General features: G+C 54.5%; 1 protein-coding gene across 5 annotated transcripts in view; it reads left to right on the top strand.

Moving 5' to 3' along the window:
* plod3 (procollagen-lysine, 2-oxoglutarate 5-dioxygenase 3) overlaps positions 1 to 15,201 on the top strand; it is a 61,674-nt gene that overhangs the window by 3,384 nt on the left and 43,089 nt on the right. For 4 of the 5 annotated variants that reach the window (XR_016483005.1, XR_016483006.1, XR_016483007.1 and 1 more), the window contains exons 2-4: positions 9,055 to 9,146; positions 10,117 to 10,253; positions 14,714 to 14,877. Coding sequence is in view for 2 of the 5 variants with exons in the window: in XM_090183302.1 (XP_090039428.1) it covers positions 9,055 to 9,146; positions 10,117 to 10,253; positions 14,714 to 14,877 (393 nt within the window). In the remaining 3 variants the exon portion in view is untranslated. Of the gene's footprint in view, positions 1 to 9,054; positions 9,147 to 10,116; positions 10,254 to 10,470; positions 10,497 to 14,713; positions 14,878 to 15,201 lie in introns of those variants that run through there. The other variant, XM_090183303.1, reaches the window with a different exon arrangement.

Below are 15,201 nucleotides of genomic sequence, written 5' to 3'. Positions count from 1 at the left end.
GTATCCCCTGTATACAGCCTCTGGGAGGAGGCTCTGCCTCTAGTTACAGAAGTACCGGTATCCCCTGTATACAGCCTCTGGGAGGAGGCTCTGCTTCTAGTTACAGAAGTACCGGTATCCCCTGTATACAGCCTCTGGGAGGAGGCTCTGCCTCTAGTTACAGAAGTACCGGTATCCCCTGTATACAGCCTCTGGGAGGAGGCTCTGCCTCTAGTTACAGAAGTACCGGTATCCCCTGTATACAGCCTCTGGGAGGAGGCTCTGCCTCTAGTTACAGAAGTACCGGTATCCCCTGTATACAGCCTCTGGGAGGAGGCTCTGCCTCTAGTTACAGAAGTACCGGTATCCCCTGTATACAGCCTCTGGGAGGAGGCTCTGCCTCTAGTTACAGAAGTACCGGTATCCCCTGTATACAGCCTCTGGGAGGAGGCTCTGCCTCTAGTTACAGAAGTACCGGTATCCCCTGTATACAGCCTCTGGGAGGAGGCTCTGCCTCTAGTTACAGAAGTACCGGTATCCCCTGTATACAGCCTCTGGGAGGAGGCTCTGCTTCTAGTTACAGAAGTACCGGTATCCCCTGTATACAGCCTCTGGGAGGAGGCTCTGCTTCTAGTTACAGAAGTACCGGTATCCCCTGTATACAGCCTCTGGGAGGAGGCTCTGCCTCTAGTTACAGAAGTACCGGTATCCCCTGTATACAGCCTCTGGGAGGAGGCTCTGCCTCTAGTTACAGAAGTACCGGTATCCCCTGTATACAGCCTCTGGGAGGAGGCTCTGCCTCTAGTTACAGAAGTACCGGTATCCCCTGTATACAGCCTCTGGGAGGAGGCTCTGCCTCTAGTTACAGAAGTACCGGTATCCCCTGTATACAGCCTCTGGGAGGAGGCTCTGCCTCTAGTTACAGAAGTACCGGTATCCCCTGTATACAGCCTCTGGGAGGAGGCTCTGCTTCTAGTTACAGAAGTACCGGTATCCCCTGTATACAGCCTCTGGGAGGAGGCTCTGCCTCTAGTTACAGAAGTACCGGTATCCCCTGTATACAGCCTCTGGGAGGAGGCTCTGCCTCTAGTTACAGAAGTACCGGTATCCCCTGTATACAGCCTCTGGGAGGAGGCTCTGCTTCTAGTTACAGAAGTACCGGTATCCCCTGTATACAGCCTCTGGGAGGAGGCTCTGCTTCTAGTTACAGAAGTACCGGTATCCCCTGTATACAGCCTCTGGGAGGAGGCTCTGCCTCTAGTTACAGAAGTACCGGTATCCCCTGTATACAGCCTCTGGGAGGAGGCTCTGCCTCTAGTTACAGAAGTACCGGTATCCCCTGTATACAGCCTCTGGGAGGAGGCTCTGCCTCTAGTTACAGAAGTACCGGTATCCCCTGTATACAGCCTCTGGGAGGAGGCTCTGCCTCTAGTTACAGAAGTACCGGTATCCCCTGTATACAGCCTCTGGGAGGAGGCTCTGCCTCTAGTTACAGAAGTACCGGTATCCCCTGTATACAGCCTCTGGGAGGAGGCTCTGCCTCTAGTTACAGAAGTACCGGTATCCCCTGTATACAGCCTCTGGGAGGAGGCTCTGCTTCTAGTTACAGAAGTACCGGTATCCCCTGTATACAGCCTCTGGGAGGAGGCTCTGCTTCTAGTTGCAGAAGTACCGGTATCCCCTGTATACAGCCTCTGGGAGGAGGCTCTGCTTCTAGTTACAGAAGTACCGGTATCCCCTGTATACAGCCTCTGGGAGGAGGCTCTGCCTCTAGTTACAGAAGTACCGGTATCCCCTGTATACAGCCTCATTATTGTTATTTTATTGTGTCACTTTTGTTTGTTTTTAACTTTAGTTTATTTCGTAAATATTTTCTTCACTCTATTTCTTGAACTGCATTGTTGGTTGTGGGCTTGTCAGTAAGCATTTCATGGTAAGGTCGTATTCTGTTGTATTCAGCGCATGTGACTAATAAGATTTGATGTGTGATGTTTGGTCCAAGGAGGCCTTCGGCAGCTGGATGTGTTGACACAACCAAAGATGCAGCTGTTTTACTGGGCCGAGGATAGAGATACACTACCGTTCAAAAGTTTGGGGTCACTTAGAAATGTCCTTGTGACTCCGGGATGCTGCCCTTCTAGGCAGAGTTGCCAAGAAAACGCCATATCTCAGACTGGCCAATAAAAATAAACGATTAAGATGAGCAGAAGAACACAGACACTGGACCATCCTGGACTCACCTCTTCACTGTTGACGTTGCGACTGGACAGAGGAACTCTGCCTAGAAGGGCAGCATCCTGGACTCACCTCTTCACTGTTGACGTTGAGACTGGACAGAGGAACTCTGCCTAGAAGGGCAGCATCCTGGACTCACCTCTTCACTGTTGACGTTGCGGGGACTATTTAATGAAGCTGCCAGTTGAGGACTTGTGAGGCGTCTGTTTCTCAAACTAGACACTCTAATGTACTTATCCACTTGCTCAGTTGTGCATCGGGGCCTCCCACTCCTCTTTCTATTCTGGTTAGAGACAGTTTGCGTTGTTCTGTGAAGGGAGTAGTATACATCGTTGTACAAGATCTTGACTGTCTTGGCAATTTCTCGCATGGCATAGCCTTCATTTCTCAGAACAAGAATAGACTGATGCATTTCGGAAGAAAGGTCTTTGTTTCTGGCCATTTTGAGCCTGTAATCGAACCCACAAATGCTGATGCTCCAGATACTCAACTAGTCTAAAGGAGGCCAGTTTTATTGCTTCTTTAATCAGGACAACAGTTTTCAGCTGTGCTAACATAATTGCGAAAGTGTTTTCTAATGATCAATTAGCCTTTTAAAATGATAAACTTGGATTAGTTAACACAATGTTCCATTGGAACACAGGAGTGATGGTTGCTGATAATGGGCCTATGTAAGCCTCTGTAGATATTCCATTAAAAATCAGCCATTTCCAGCAGCAACAGTCATTTACAACATTAACAATGTCCACACTGTATTTCTGATCAATTTGATGTTATTTTAATGGACCACAAAAATGTGTTTTTCTTTAAAAAACAAGGACATTTCTAAGTGACCCCAAACTTGAACAGTAGTGTAGATGGGTGCTAGGAGCTAGAAGCTAGGAGCAGAAGCTAGGAGCTAGAAGCTCTTGAAATTAGTAGCTAGGAGCTAGAAGCTAGAGCAGGAGCTAGGAGCTAGAAGCTCTTGAAATTAGAAGCTAGTAGCTAGGAGCTAGAAGCTCTTGAAATTAGAAGCTAGGAGCTCTTGAAATTAGAAGCTAGGAGCTCTTGAAATTAGAAGCTAGGTGCTAGGAGCTCTTGAAATTAGGAGCTAGGAGCTCTTGAAATTAGAAGCTAGGAGCTAGAAGCTCTTGAAATTAGAAGCTAGGAGCTCTTGAAATTAGAAGCTAGGTGCTCTTGCAATTAGAAGCTAGGAGCTCTTGAAATTAGAAGCTAGGAGCTAGGAGCTCTTGAAATTAGAAGCTAGTAGCTATGTGCTGTATTATAGTATTGGTGCCCCCCCCCCCCCCCCCCACACACACACACACACTACTCCATGTCTCTTAGCACATACAGCAGCATATGGAGGCTACGTGTGGAATACCCTCTGACCAGCCGGCTGGAGAGACAAGGGAGCGTTTGTGATTCCCACCTTCCTGCCCTCTCTCCTCTCCCCCTTCTTATCCCCTTTCCTCCTCCTCTCCCCCTTCTTATCCCCTTTCCTCCTCCTCTCCCCCTTCTTATCCCCTTTCCTCCTCCTCTCTCCTCTCCCCCTTCTTATCCCCTTTCCTCCTCCTCCTCCTCTCTCCTCTCCCCCTTCTTATCCCCTTTCCTCCTCCTCTCTCCCCTTCACCCCCCCTCTCTCTCACCCCTTTCCTCCTCCTCTCTCCCCTTCTCCCCCCTCTCTCTCACCCCTTTCCTCCTCCTCTCTCCCCTTCACCCCCTCTCTCTCACCCCTTTCCTCTTCCCCTCCCCCTTCTTTTCCCCTTTCCTCCTCCTCTCTCCCCTTCACCCCCCCTCTCTCACCCCTTTCCTCCCCCTCTCCCCCTCTTTTCCTCCCTGAGGAAATGCAGGGGAAATCCATTCCCAGATTCCCAGTCCTAGAGAGAGTATTATGGTTCTGGATGGAAAGAGTCAGTCAGCCTTAGTCAACAGCTGGATCTTCTGTGGAGCCGGGGGGGTTAGCCTAGTCGCCTGAGGGGGGTTAGCCTAGTCGCCTGAGGGGGCTTAGCCTAGTCGCCTGAGGGGGGTTAGCCTAGTCGCCTGAGGGGGGTTAGCCTAGTCGCCTGAGGGGGGTTAGCCTAGTCGTCTGGGTGGGGGGAGTTAGCCTAGTCGTCTGAGGGGGGGTTAGCCTAGTCGCCTGAGGGGGGTTAGCCTAGTCGCCTGAGGGGGGTTAGCCTAGTCGCCTGAGGGGGGTTAGCCTAGTCGCCTGAGGGGGGGTTAGCCTAGTCGCCTGAGGGGGGTTAGCCTAGTCGCCTGAGGGGGGTTAGCCTAGTCGCCTGAGGGGGGTTAGCCTAGTCGTCTGGGTGGGGGGAGTTAGCCTAGTCGTCTGAGGGGGGTTAGCCTAGTCGTCTGAGGGGGGTTAGCCTAGTCGCCTGAGGGGGGTTAGCCTAGTCGCCTGAGGGGGGTTAGCCTAGTCGCCTGAGGGGGGTTAGCCTAGTCGCCTGAGGGGGGTTAGCCTAGTCGCCTGAGGGGGGTTAGCCTAGTCGCCTGAGGGGGGTTAGCCTAGTCGCCTGAGGGGGGTTAGCCTAGTCGTCTGAGGGGGGTTAGCCTAGTCGCCTGAGGGGGGTTAGCCTAGTCGCCTGAGGGGGGTTAGCCTAGTCGCCTGAGGGGGGTTAGCCTAGTCGCCTGAGGGGGGTTAGCCTAGTCGCCTGAGGGGGGTTAGCCTAGTCGCCTGAGGGGGGTTAGCCTAGTCGCCTGAGGGGGGTTAGCCTAGTCGCCTGAGGGGGGTTAGCCTAGTCGCCTGAGGGGGGTTAGCCTAGTCGCCTGGGTGGGGGGAGTTAGCCTAGTCGTCTGAGGGGGGGTTAGCCTAGTCGTCTGAGGGGGGTTAGCCTAGTCGCCTGAGGGGGGTTAGCCTAGTCGCCTGAGGGGGGTTAGCCTAGTCGCCTGAGGGGGGTTAGCCTAGTCGCCTGAGGGGGGTTAGCCTAGTCGCCTGAGGGGGGTTAGCCTAGTCGCCTGAGGGGGGTTAGCCTAGTCGTCTGGGTGGGCGGAGTTAGCCTAGTCGTCTGAGGGGGGTTAGCCTAGTCGTCTGAGGGGGGTTAGCCTAGTCGCCTGAGGGGGGTTAGCCTAGTCGCCTGAGGGGGGTTAGCCTAGTCGTCTGAGGGGGGTTAGCCTAGTCGTCTGAGGGGGGTTAGCCTAGTCGTCTGAGGGGGGTTAGCCTAGTCGCCTGAGGGGGGTTAGCCTAGTCGCCTGAGGGGGGGTTAGCCTAGTCGTCTGGGGGGGGTTAGCCTAGTCGTCTGAGGGGGGTTAGCCTAGTCGCCTGAGGGGGGTTAGCCTAGTCGTCTGGGTGGGGGGGTTAGCCTAGTCGCCTGAGGGGGGTTAGCCTAGTCGCCTGAGGGGGGTTAGCCTAGTCGCCTGAGGGGGGTTAGCCTAGTCGCCTGAGGGGGGTTAGCCTAGTCGCCTGAGGGGGGGGAGTTAGCCTAGTCGTCTGAGGGGGGGTTAGCCTAGTCGCCTGAGGGGGGTTAGCCTAGTCGTCTGAGGGGGGTTAGCCTAGTCGTCTGAGGGGGGTTAGCCTAGTCGCCTGAGGGGGGTTAGCCTAGTCGTCTGAGGGGGGTTAGCCTAGTCGCCTGAGGGGGGTTAGCCTAGTCGCCTGAGGGGGGTTAGCCTAGTCGTCTGGGTGGGGGGGTTAGCCTAGTCGTCTGAGGGGGGTTAGCCTAGTCGTCTGAGGGGGGTTAGCCTAGTCGCCTGAGGGGGGTTAGCCTAGTCGTCTGGGTGGGGGGTTAGCCTAGTCGTCTGAGGGGGGTTAGCCTAGTCGTCTGAGGGGGGTTAGCCTAGTCGTCTGAGGGGGGGGTTAGCCTAGTCGTCTGGGTGGGGGGGTTAGCCTAGTCGTCTGAGGGGTGATAGCCTAGTCGTCTGAGGGGTGATAGCCTAGTCGTCTGAGGGGGATTAGCCTAGTCGTCTGAGGGTGGTTAGCCTAGTCGTCTGGGGGGGGTTAGCCTAGTCGTCTGGGAGGGGTTAGCCTAGTCGTCTGAGGGGGGTTAGCCTAGTCGTCTGGGTGGGGGGTTAGCCTAGTTGTCTGGGTGGGGGGGTTAGCCTAGTCGTCTGAGGGGGGTTAGCCTAGTCGTCTGGGTGGGGGGTTAGCCTAGTCGTCTGAGGGGGGTTAGCCTAGTCGTCTGGGTGGGGGGTTAGCCTAGTCGTCTGAGGGGGGGGGTTAGCCTAGTCGTCTGGGTGGGGGGGTTAGCCTAGTCGTCTGAGGGGTGATAGCCTAGTCGTCTGAGGGGGGTTAGCCTAGTCGTCTGAGGGTGGTTAGCCTAGTCGTCTGGGGGGGGGTTAGCCTAGTCGTCTGGGGGGGGTTAGCCTAGTCGTCTGGGGGGGTTAGCCTAGTCGCCTGAGGGGGGTTAGCCTAGTCGTCTGGGTGGGGTGGGGGGTTAGCCTAGTCGTCTGAGGGGGGTTAGCCTAGTCGTCTGGGTGGGTTGGGGGGGTTAGCCTAGTCGCCTGAGGGGGGTTAGCCTAGTCGCCTGAGGGGGGTTAGCCTAGTCGCCTGAGGGGTTTAGCCTAGTCGTCTGGGTGGGGTGGGGGGAGGGGGTTAGCCTAGTCGCCTGAGGGGGGTTAGCCTAGTCGCCTGAGGGGGGTTAGCCTAGTCGCCTGAGGGGGGTTAGCCTAGTCGCCTGAGGGGGGTTAGCCTAGTCGTCTGGGTGGGGGGGTTAGCCTTATCGTCTGGGTGGGGGGTTAGCCTTGTCGTCTGGGTGGGGGAGGGGGGTTAGCCTAGTCGCCTGAGGGGGGTTAGCCTAGTCGCCTGAGGGGGGTTAGCCTAGTCGCCTGAGGGGGTTTAGCCTAGTCGTCTGGGGGGGTTAGCCTAGTCGCCTGAGGGGGGTTAGCCTAGTCGTCTGAGGGGGGTTAGCCTAGTCGTCTGAGGGGGGTTAGCCTAGTCGTCTGGGTGGGGGGGTTAGCCTAATCGTCTGGGTGGGGGGGTTAGCCATGTCGTCTGGGTGGGGGAGGGGGGTTAGCCTAGTCGTCTGAGGGGGTTAGCCTAGTCGTCTGGGTGGGGGGTGATGGCCTAGTCGTCTGAGGGTGGTTAGCCTAGTCGTCTGGGGGGGTTAGCCTAGTCGTCTGGGGTGGGTTAGCCTAGTCGTCTGGGTGGGGGGGGTAGTTTTGTCTTGTCATCGGGGGGGAGGGGGGGTTAGTTTTGTCTAGTCCTCGGGGGGGGTTAGTGTCGTCTGGTCATCGGGGGGGTTAGTGTCGTCTAGTCATCGGGGGGGTTAGTTTCGTCTAGTCCTCGGGGGGTTAGTGTCGTCTGGTCATCCGGGGGGTTAGTTTCGTCTAGTCATCGGGGGGGTTAGTTTTGTCTAGTCCTCGGGGGGTTAGTGTCGTCTAGTCAATGGGGGTTTAGTTTCGTCTAGTCATCGGGGGGGTTAGTTTTGTCTAGTCCTCTGCACTCACCTGGTTTAAAAATTAACAGTGAACATTACTCGCACAGAAGTTCCAAAAGCATAAAGACATTTCAAATGTCATATTATGTCTGTATACAGTGTTGTAACGATGTACAAATAGTTAAAGTACAAAAGGGAAAATAAATAAACATAAATATGGGTTGTATTTACAATGGTGTTTGTTCTTTACTAGTTGACCTTTTCATGTGGCAACAGGTCACAAATATTGCTGCTGTGATGGAACACTGTGGTATTTCATCCAGTAGATATGTGAGTTAATCAAGATCGGGTTTGTTTTCTAATTCTTTGTGGATCTGTGTAATCTGAGGGAAATATGTCTCTCTAATATGGTCATACATTTGGCAGGACGTTAGGAAGTGCAGCTCAGTTTCCACCTCATTTTGTGGGCAGTGTGCACATAGCCTGTCTTCTCTTGAGAGCCAGGTCTGCCTACGGCGGCCTTTCTCAATAGCAAGGCTATGCTCACTGAGTCTGTACATAGTCAAAGCTTTCCTTAAGTTTGGGTCAGTCACAGTGGTCAGTTATTCTGCCACTGTGTACTCTCTGTTTAGGGCCAAATAGCATTCTAGTTTTCAGTTTTTTGTTCAATTCTTTCGAATGTTTCAACTGTTTTCTATGATTTGGTTTGGATCTAATGTGTTGCTTTTCCCTCCCTCCCTCTCCCCCTCCCTCCCTCTCTCCCTCCCTCTCCCTCCCTCCCTCCCCCCCTCCCTCTCCCTCCCTCCCTCTCTCTCTCCCTCTCTCACCCTCTCTCCCTCCCTCTCCCCTCCCTCTCTCCCCCTCTCTCCCTCCACTCTCCCCTCCCCCCTCTCTCTCTCCCTCCCTCTCCCCCTCTCTCCCTCCCCCTCCCCTCCCCCTCCCTCTCTCCCCCCCCCCTCTCTCCCCCTCCCCCCCCCTCCCTCCCTCTCTCCCTCCTCCTCCCTCCCTCTCCCTCCCTCTCCCTCCCTCTCCCCCTCTCTCCCTCCTCTCCCCCTCTCTCCCTCCCTCCCCCCCCCTCCCTCTCTCCCTCTCCCTCCCTCCCCACCTCCCTCCCTCCCTCTCCCCACCTCCCTCCCTCCCTCCCTCCCTCCCTCCCTCCCTCCCTCCCTCCCTCCCTCCCTCCCTCCCTCCCTCTCCCCCTCTCTCCCTCCCTCCCTCCCTCTCCCCCTCTCTCCCTCCTCCCTCTCCCCCTCCCTCTCCCCCTCTCCCTCCCTCCCTCTCCCCCTCTCTCCCTCCCTCTCCCCCTCTCTCCCTCCCTCCCTCCCTCCCTCCCTCCCTCCCTCCCTCCCTCCCTCCCTCCCTCCCTCCCTCTCCCCCTCCCTCCCTCCCTCCCTCCCTCTCCCCCTCCCTCTCCCCTCCCTCTCTCCCTCTCTCCCTCTCTCCCTCCCTCTCCCCCTCTCCTCCCTCCCTCCCTCTCCCCCTCCCTCCCTCCCTCCTCCCCCTCTATCTCTCCCTCCCTCCCTCCCTCTCCCCCTCCCTCTCTCTCCTATAGAGAATCTCTTGGTAATAACAGTAGCTACAGAGGACACTGATGGCTTCACCCGCTTTATGAGAACCAGCAAAGAGTTCAACTATACTGTTAAGGTACACACACACCACACACCACACCTACACACACACACACACACACACACCTACACACACACACCATCACACCAACACACCTACACACCTACACACCATCACACACCTACACACACCATCACACACCTACACACCTACACACACCATCACACACCTACACACGATCACACCTACACACACACCATCACACCTACACACACACACTCCCACACACACTCCCACACCTACACACACTCCCAACCTACACACACTCCCACACACACACACACACACACACACCTACACCTACACCTACACACACCTACACACACCTACACACACCTACACACACCTACACACACACACACACACACACACACACTCCCACACCTACACACACTCCCACTCCTACACACACACCTACACACTCCCACACCTACACACACTCCCACACCTACACAGCCTCCCACACCTACACACACACACACTCCCACACCTACACAGCCTCCCACACCTACACACACACACACACCCACACCTACACAGCCTCCCACACCTACACACACACACACCCACACCTAGACACACTCCCATACACTCCTAGACACACTCCCATACACTCCCATACACTCCCACGCACACTCCCACACACACTCCCTCCCACACCTACATAGCCTCCCACACCTACACAGCCTCCCACACCTACACAGCCTCCCACACCTACACAGCCTCCCACACCTACACAGCCTCCCACACCTACACAGCCTCCCACACCTACACAGCCTCCCACACCTACACAGCCTCCCACACCTACACACACTCCCACACCTACACACACTCCCACACCTACACACACACACACACCTACACACACACATACTGTCTCTCTGCACACCTACACACACACACACACACACTCCCCCACCTACACACACACACACACATTCACTGGAAAATATGTGTGTGTGTGATACGGGGTGTGTGTGTGTAGGTGCTGGGTCTAGGTGAACAGTGGAAGGGAGGAGATGTTGCTCGTACTGTAGGAGGAGGTCAGAAAGTTCGCTGGCTGAAGACAGAACTCCTCAAACACTCTGCCAAGAAGGACATGGTCATTATGTTTGTGGACAGGTGGGTCTACACTAGTCTACACTAGTCTACACGATTCTACACTAGGTGGGTCTACTGCAACACATCTACACTAGTCTACACTAGCCTACACTAGCCTACACTAGGACATAGTCATTATGTTTGTGGACAGGTGGGTCTACACTAGTCTACACGATTCTACACTAGGTGGGTCTACTGCAACACATCTACACTCGTCTACACTAGTCTACACTAGAAGGACATGGTCATTATGTTTGTGGACAGGTGGGTCTACTGCAACACATGTTGTCTACACTAGCACGTCTACACTAGCACGTCTACACTAGCTTGTGTTGTCTACACTAGCACGTCTACACTAGCTTGTGTTGTCTACACTAGCACGTCTACACTAGCTTGTGTTGTCTACACTAGCACGTCTACACTAGCTTGTGTTGTCTACACTAGCACGTCTACACTAGCATGTGTTGTCTACACTAGCACGTCTCCACTAGCACGTCTCCACTAGCACGTCTACACTAGCACGTCTACACTAGCACGTCTACACTAGCTTGTGTTGTCTACACTAGCACATCTCCACTAGCACGTCTACACTAGCTTGTGTTGTCTACACTAGCACGTCTACACTAGCACGTCTCCACTAGCACGTCTCCACTAGCACGTCTACACTAGCTTGTGTTGTCTCCACTAGCACGTCTCCACTAGCACGTCTACACTAGCTTGTGTTGTCTACACTGTGTTGTCTACACTAGCACGTCTACACTAGCTTGTGTTGTCTACACTAGCACGTCTACACTAGCTTGTGTTGTCTACACTAGCTTGTGTTGTCTACACTAGCACGTCTACACTAGCACGTCTACACTAGCTTGTGTTGTCTACACTAGCACGTCTACACTAGCACGTCTACACTAGCTTGTGTTGTCTACACTAGCATGTGTTGTCTACACTAGCACGTCTACACTAGCTTGCGTTGTCTACACTAGCACGTCTACACTAGCACGTCTACACTAGCACGTCTACACTAGCACGTCTAAACTAGCTTGTGTTGTCTACACTAGCACGTCTACACTAGCACGTCTACACTAGCTTGTGTTGTCTACACTAGCACGTCTACACTAGCATGTGTTGTCTACACTAGCACGTCTACACTAGCTTGTGTTGTCTACACTAGCTTGTGTTGTCTACACTAGCACGTCTACACTAGCTTGTGTTGTCTACACTAGCACGTCTCCACTAGCACGTCTCCACTAGCTTGTGTTGTCTACACTAGCTTGTGTTGTCTACACTAGCATGTCTACACTAGCTTGTGTTGTCTACACTAGCACGTCTACACTAGCTTGTGTTGTCTACACTAGCACGTCTACACTAGCTTGTGTTGTCTACACTAGCTTGTGTTGTCTACACTAGCACGTCTACACTAGCTTGTGTTGTCTACACTAGCACGTCTACACTAGCTTGTGTTGTCTACACTAGCTTGTGTTGTCTACACTGTGTTGTCTACACTAGCTTGTGTTGTCTACACTAGCACGTCTACACTAGATTGTATTGTCTACACTAGCACGTCTCCACTAGCACGTCTACACTAGCTTGTGTTGTCTACACTAGCACGTCTACACTAGCTTGTGTTGTCTCCACTAGCACGTCTCCACTAGCACGTCTCCACTAGCTTGTGTTGTCTACACTAGCTTGTGTTGTCTACACTAGCACGTCTACACTAGCACGTCTACACTAGCTTGTGTTGTCTACACTAGCACGTCTACACTAGCTTGTGTTGTCTCCACTAGCACGTCTCCACTAGCACGTCTCCACTAGCTTGTGTTGTCTACACTAGCTTGTGTTGTCTACACTAGCACGTCTACACTAGCACGTCTACACTAGCTTGTGTTGTCTACACTAGCACGTCTCCACTAGCACGTCTACACTAGCACGTGTTGTCTACACTAGCACGTCTACACTAGCTTGTGTTGTCTCCACTAGCACGTCTCCACTAAGACGTCTCCACTAGCACGTCTCCACTAGCTTGTGTTGTCTACACTAGCTTGTGTTGTCTACACTAGCACGTCTACACTAGCACGTCTACACTAGCTTGTGTTGTCTACACTAGCACGTCTACACTAGCTTGTGTTGTCTACACTAGCACGTCTACACTAGCTTGTGTTGTCTACACTAGCTTGCGTTGTCTACACTAGCACGTCTACACTAGCACGTCTGGCGTCTGCACTCCTGTCCTCTTGTCTTTCCCTCTCTTCCTGTCCTCTGTCGTTCCCCCTCTTCCTGGCCTTCCCTCTCTTCCTGTCCTTCCCTCTCTTCCTGTGTTTCCCTCTCTTCCTGTCCTTCCCTCTCTTCCTGTGTTTCCCTCTCTTCCTGTCCATCCCTCCTCTTCCTGTCCTTCCCTCCTCTTCCTGTCCTCTGTCCTTCCCTCTCTTCCTGTCCTTCCCTCTCTTCCTGTCCTTCCCTCTCTTCCTGTCCTCTGGCCTTCCCTCCTCTTCCGGTCCTCTGTCCTTCCCTCCTCTTCCGGTCCTCTGTCCTTCCCTCCTCTTCCAGTCCTCTGTCCTTCCCCCTCTTCCTGGCCTTCCCTCTATTCCTGGCCTTCCCTCTCTTCCTGTTCTTCCCTCTCTTCCTGTTCTTCCCTCTCTTCCTGGCCTTCCCTCTCTTCCTGGCCTTCCCTCTCTTCCTGTCCTCTGGCCTTCCCTCCTCTTCCTGTCCTCTGGCCTTCCCTCCTCTTCCTGTCCTCTGGCCTTCCCTCTCTTCCTGGCCTTCCCTCTCTTCCTGTCCTTCCCCCTCTTCCTGTCCTCTGGCCTTCCCTCCTCTTCCGGTCCTCTGTTCTTCCCTCTCTTCCTGTCCTTCCCTCTCTTCCTGTCCCTCCCTCTCTTCCTGTCCCTCCCTCTCTTCCTGGCCTTCCCTCTCTTCCTGGCCTTCCCTCTCTTTCTGGCCTTCCCCCTCTTCCTGGCCTTCCCCTTCTTCCTGTCCTTCCCCCTCTTCCTGTCCTCTGGCCTTCCCTCCTCTTCCGGTCCTCTGGCCTTCCCTCCTCTTCCGGTCCTCTGGCCTTCCCTCCTCTTCCGGTCCTCTGTCCTTCCCTCCTCTTCCTGTCCTTCCCTCCTCTTCCGGTCCTTCCCCCTCTTCCTGGCCTCCCCCCTCTTCCTTGCCTCCCCCCTCTTCCTGGCCTTCCCCCTCTTTCTGTCCCTCCCTCTCTTCCTGGCCTTCCCTCTCTTCCTGTCCTTCCCCCTCTTCCTGTCCTCTGTCCTTCCCTCTCTCCCTGTCCTTCCCCGTCTTCCTGTCCTTCCCCCTCTTCCTGTCCTCTGTGCTTCCCCCTCTTCCTGTCCTTCCCCCTCTTCCGGTCCTCTGGCCTTCCCTCCTCTTCCGGTCCTCTGGCCTTCCCTCCTCTTCCGGTCCTTCCCTCCTCTTCCTGTCCTTCCCTCCTCTTCCGGTCCATCCCTCTCTTCCTGTCCTTCCCTCTCTTCCTGTCCTTCCCTCTCTTCCAGGCCTTCCCCCTCTTCCTGTCCTTCCCCCTCTTCCTGGCCTTCCCTCTCTTCCTGGCCTTCCCTCTCTTCCTGTCCATCCCTCCTCTTCTGGTCCTTCCCTCCTCTTCTGGTCCTTCCCTCCTCTTCCGGTCCTTCCCTCTCTTCCGGTCCTTCCCTCTCTTCCAGGCCTTCCCTGTCTTCCTGTCCTTCCCCCTCTTCCTGGCCTTCCCTCTCTTCCTGGCCTTCCCTCTCTTCCTGGCCTCTGCCATTCCCTCTCTTCCTGTCCTTCCCTCCTCTTCCTGTCCTTCCCTCCTCTTCCTGGCCTTCCCTCTCTTCCTGGCCTTCCCTCTCTTCCTGGCCTTCCCTCTCTTCCTGGCCTCTGCCGTTCACTCTCTTACTGTCCTTCCCTCTCTTACTGTCCTTCCCTCCTCTTCCTGGCCTTCCCTCTCTTCCTGGCCTTCCCTCTCACCCCTGGCCTTCCCTCTCTTCCTGTCCCTTCCTTCCCTCCTCTTCCTGGCCTTCCCTCTCTTCCTGGCCTTCCCTCTCTTCCTGGCCTTCCCTCTCTTCCTGGCCTTCCCCCTCTTCCTGGCCTTCCCCCTCTTCCTGGCCTTCCCTCTCTTCCGGTCCTCTGTCCTTCCCTCCTCTTCCTGTCCTTCCCTCCTCTTCCTGTCCTTCCCTCTCTTCCTGTCCTTCCCTCTCTTCCTGTCCTCTGTCTTTCCCTCTCTTCATGTCCTTCCCCCTCTTCCTGTCCTCTGGCCTTCCCTCCTCTTCCGGTTCTCTGTCCTTCCCTCCTTCCACTCACTCCCTTTTGAAACGATTCTTTGTTCTACCGACACACACACTCCTGAGACCTCTGCTATCTCTCTCTCTCTCTCTGTGTTTTTGTGGGGAGGGGGGGCTGTTTGATCAGCTGTTTGTGGTTGGGTGTTGCCCCACCCTCTCTGCTTGATCTAATATGACGTGGGCTGGTGGGCCCTGGAATAATGATGGTGATGATGAAGGCTCCCTCCTCTTCCTCTGTAGTTATGATGTAATCTTAGCCAGTGGTCCAGAAGAGTTGCTGTGGAAGTTTTCCAGACTGGGTCATCGGCTGGTGTTCTCTGCCGAGGGCTTCTGTTGGCCTGACCAGAAACTAGCCCCCAAATACCCCCCTGTCCACACCGGGAAGAGATACCTCAACTCTGGAGGTAAAACACACACACACACACACACACACAATTACACTACTACACACCGGGAAGAGAGACCTCAACTCTGGAGGTAAAACACACACACACACACACACACACACACACACACACACACACACACACACACACACACACACACACACACACACACTTACATTACTACACACTGGGAAGAGAGACCTCAACTCTGGAGGTAAAACACACACACACACACACACACACACACAATTACATTACTACACACCGGGAAGAGATACCTCAACTCTGGAGGTAAAAGCCTCACACACAGACACAATTATACTACTATACACACCCTTTAAA

This window comes from Oncorhynchus mykiss, chromosome 9, assembly GCF_057628025.1.
Source record: "Oncorhynchus mykiss isolate SJ-2025 chromosome 9, ASM5762802v1, whole genome shotgun sequence".
Lineage (NCBI taxonomy): Eukaryota > Metazoa > Chordata > Actinopteri > Salmoniformes > Salmonidae > Oncorhynchus > Oncorhynchus mykiss.
The sequence above is the reverse complement of the archived record's forward strand: the minus strand, read 5'-3'. Positions and strand labels throughout refer to the sequence as shown.